Source organism: Dendroctonus ponderosae, unplaced genomic scaffold (assembly GCF_020466585.1).
Source record: "Dendroctonus ponderosae isolate FM_Combo_2020 unplaced genomic scaffold, Dpon_F_20191213v2 Dpon_F_20191213_5, whole genome shotgun sequence".
Classification (NCBI taxonomy): domain Eukaryota; kingdom Metazoa; phylum Arthropoda; class Insecta; order Coleoptera; family Curculionidae; genus Dendroctonus; species Dendroctonus ponderosae.
In genome coordinates, this window is record NW_026018715.1 from 10,371,531 (window position 1) to 10,375,329 (window position 3,799).

Here is a 3,799-nt window from a genome sequence, read left to right on the forward strand (position 1 = left end):
AAATTCGAATAGTTTTGGCCCAGAAAGCGAAATTTGAATATCAAACACTTAGGTTCAAGATTATGCCAAAATTTCATGATTTCCGGCCCGTTTTTGCTCATATTTCGGAGGCAAAATGAGCAAGAACGCTCATGTGTACATCATTCTAGAGAGAAATAAATGGCCTTTTTAGAAAGTGAACCATGGATGGGGAAATGGTGGCAGTTTTCCCAAAAAAGGCTTGAAGTCATGACGCTGCTTTTTTCGAAGTTTCTCAAGAACCATTCGAGCCACAGAATTCGTTTTGGCATCGTTAGATAGAAAATTGAATGTGGGCTCATGACCCCCATGACCCCCCTTGGATCAGCCCTTGGAAGTTGATAATCAAGAAGGTAGAACTTTTGCTTAAAAAAATGTTTTTGAAAGTTTTGAAGCAAAAGCGTAAGCTTCTAGAGGCTTAATTAGTTATTTCTATGGCCTACAAACGTCCCAAATAGGTTGTTAACGTGAGTTTTTTGTGACTTTTTGCCTGAGAAAGTCAATTTTTTCGCTTCTTCATTCGAAGCTCCGTGTCGTCGATAGTTTCGGAATTTTTGGAAAATTGCTCACTTTTAAGCATTTCATAAAACATTCTTAAAACGTAAATATCAAGTACATGATCAGCTTTTAGCAAAATTAAGTGAATTAGCGAATATCTGAATCACAATTCGCATGTTGATATTTATCAAGTATCATTCCATTGATATGGCGGGTGTTTTTCCGTTGCCATGAACCAAAATTATCTATTTATACAAGCAGGAACGTTTCGTTAGGTCGATAAGGAGCATTACGCAATTGTCCTCATTATTGCGACAACATTCGATAGCATTTGATCTAAATACTGCGAACGAATCATAGCCAAGGCGCTAATAATTGACTGTGAAACGTTTCAAATTTCCCGCGAGTTAACCCAAGCTGATCCTGACGTCTTCGTTGTCAAAACAAACCGGCTGATTTGTCCACGTGAACTACGCATACAAATCTCGAAGGCCTCATTATTTATTTTGGTTTCGCGCATTTCCCTGGGTGTTTCTTCAGTGTTTGCACTATTTTTAGGCAAGGATTACGTGGTGTTTTTGTAATGGCAAGTTCATTCGACCGGCTTAAAGAATTAGATTTGTCCCGAGACGAAGTGAACCGACTAGGCGAAGCCCTCAGAAACGAAGAATTCCGTAAGTTGCTGGGCGACTACGTTGACGAAATTCAAGATCCGAAAAATCGACAAATCTATGAGGAGGAAGTGAAAAACTTGGAGAAAGAAAGGGGTCAGGAAGTGACGTTTTTACATCCTACACCAGGTTATGTCATAAAAACCAGCGTGAACGGAAGTGGCAAAGGATTTATCAATATCTGCTCCAACACCAACATAGCTAAGCCCTCCTCTTCCCCAACGGTGAAGGATGGAACTAAGGGGCTTCAATGGTCTCTTCCTCATTCGCTCTCACCTCCTCACGAGGACGTTGATAACAGAGGAGCTCGCTGTCAGGTCTACGATGTGCTCTTTCACCCCAACACGTTGCACCTTGCCAGTAAAAACGGCGACTTTCGCTCAATGGTTAATAACGTAGCCCTTGAAGCAGTGGAGCACAGCTTCAATGTGACGTTGGACAAGAAAAACCTTAAGCACCCCAAAATGTCTTTCAAGGGCCTGCAACGGGCCAGCATTTTGCGCAGACCTACATCAGAAAAACCCACTGAAAAGACCCCCGAAGAGCAGGCATTATTCGATAAAATCTATTCAGAAATCGACTCTCAGCGGCCGAAAAAGACCTCAACCAAATCGAGAAGTCGACGAAATAGTCATGAAAACCCCATTTATACCACACCGAAATACGTAATCAAACACAGCACTCACATAGATATGCAAGACTTCACCGAACACAAAAATGCCAAACTCAATGCCGCCATCCCCAAACAGCTTATTGTGGAAATCAATCTTCCACTCCTTCGAGCATCCAGCGATATGGAGCTGGATGTGACTGAGAAAACTGTCCATCTAGTAAGCGAAAAACCTGCAAAGTACAAACTGAACCTCACCCTTCCATATCAAGTAAGTGAAACCAGTGGTACTGCCAAGTTTGATAAAGATCAAAAGAAACTTGTGATAACATTGCCGGTTCAAAGAACTGCATTCGAACCTACAAGGGACGACAGTGGTGTGGAAAGTTGCGTCGAAAGCGACCTGAATAGCCCAACAAGCTTTGAATCGGACGAAGAAGAGCCATCAGTGAAACCTAGTGAAAAGACCGATGCTTCTAGTGATAAGACAGTGAAAACCCAAGCAGTTGACGATGACTTCCTCAACAGCAGTGATCTCTACAACTTACCTGAATTTACTTGTAACGTATTTGATAGCACGGTTGCTTTTACTTTTAATGTTAAAAATGTGGATGAAGCCACAGTGTGCAAACAAACTATCTATGAAAAATCGATAGTTAAAGTTAAATTTACTAATGTTAGTTCTAGTTTTTACCCCACATCTTATGCCTTCTACGTGCAGTTTCCTCAGCATGAGATCAAGGAGGACGGCACAACCATTGAGACCTGGGACAATAACGTGATTCTTCAAATCCCCTTGAAGGCTAGTGAAAGCAAATTAATCTCGTACCTGTATGGTATGGATGAGGCGAAATTGAGTAAAAAGTTTATCGAAGAACCCATAATAATCAGCACCATTCATGAGCACCCAGAGCTGCAGGAAAAACCACCAACTGAAAATCATGCAGTGAAAGAAAACTTCCCAAAGAAGGAAAAACCTCCACAGAACCCCCAGCTTTTAAAATCGACTTCTGCTATTGACATTCTGACTTCATATGAGTCTAGTGGCGATGAATTAAGCGCAAGCAGCTTTTCGCCAAGGAAAAGCAAAGGAATTCTCAAGCGACTATCAGGAAGTAGATCGAAATTCGGGCGAAGTGTTTCGGAGTCCAGTCTGGACGATTTTATTTGCTCATCGTTCGAAAACTACCAAGGCAGTATTGAATGCGTCCCGGAAGATTCAAGGGAGGAAGACGAAATGTCTTCCAGCTTCAAGAAAACCGTTCGCTTCAACGATGTGGTAGTCAAGCAGTTGTTTCGGTGAGTGTGTGAAACTCTTCACTTTTCAGTCCTCTAAATCTCTTCTCGGTTGTTCACAGGTCCAATTCCAGCATCCTGGGCCAGAAGAAGAAGAACCAACGAAAAGCGCGCAACAAGAAACGATCGCACGACCGTCGCAATAGTGAAAGCGAAAGTTCCGACGTCGAAATCAAGAAGGAGGGAGATGAGCAGACTATTGGGAGCAGAGGAGGGAATCCAGAGCTTCGCCCTCCAGGCTCGGATAGCGACAAGAAGGAATACGGCGGCATTTTCCACTTGGAGATGAATAATTAAGCAGTCTGTTTGATTTAACTGCACTGGTCAATTTTTTATTCGCGCACTACTATTAGCAATATAATGGGTTTTAGAGGACTAGATAGATTCATTTGCCATTTTCTTTCAAAGGTTTTTTAATATAATCATCTTAGTATTGGCATTACTAAGTTAGACTAGATGTATTGAGTGCTTTGAATTTGAGAGGGTGAAACGGAGATGTGTTTAACAAAGCCAGGGTTTAAGCCTGTTCTACTAAGCCTTATTATATACGCAACTGCTTCGTAGATTTAGCTCCTTGCTTCAATAATCGTTCTACTGGTGGACAACAAAATCATGCTGTGGCAGAATCTTATGGAAAAATTGTTAGAAGTTTACACGTTGTTATTTTCATTTTATACATGTTTCTTAATTATAGATATAATACTTT

The 3,799-nt window shown here is 41.4% G+C and overlaps 1 protein-coding gene across 1 annotated transcript; it reads left to right on the forward strand.

Annotated features, from left to right (window-relative positions):
- Nucleotides 1–447: 447 nt before the first annotated feature.
- On the forward strand, nucleotides 448–3,468 carry LOC109535204 (protein kintoun; the record flags this gene model as incomplete). The annotated part of the gene is given in 2 exon segments (XM_019901079.2): nucleotides 448–3,096; nucleotides 3,156–3,468. Coding segments are annotated over 2 exon segments (2,232 nt in total). The 3' UTR covers nucleotides 3,391–3,468.
- Nucleotides 3,469–3,799: the final 331 nt, after the last annotated feature.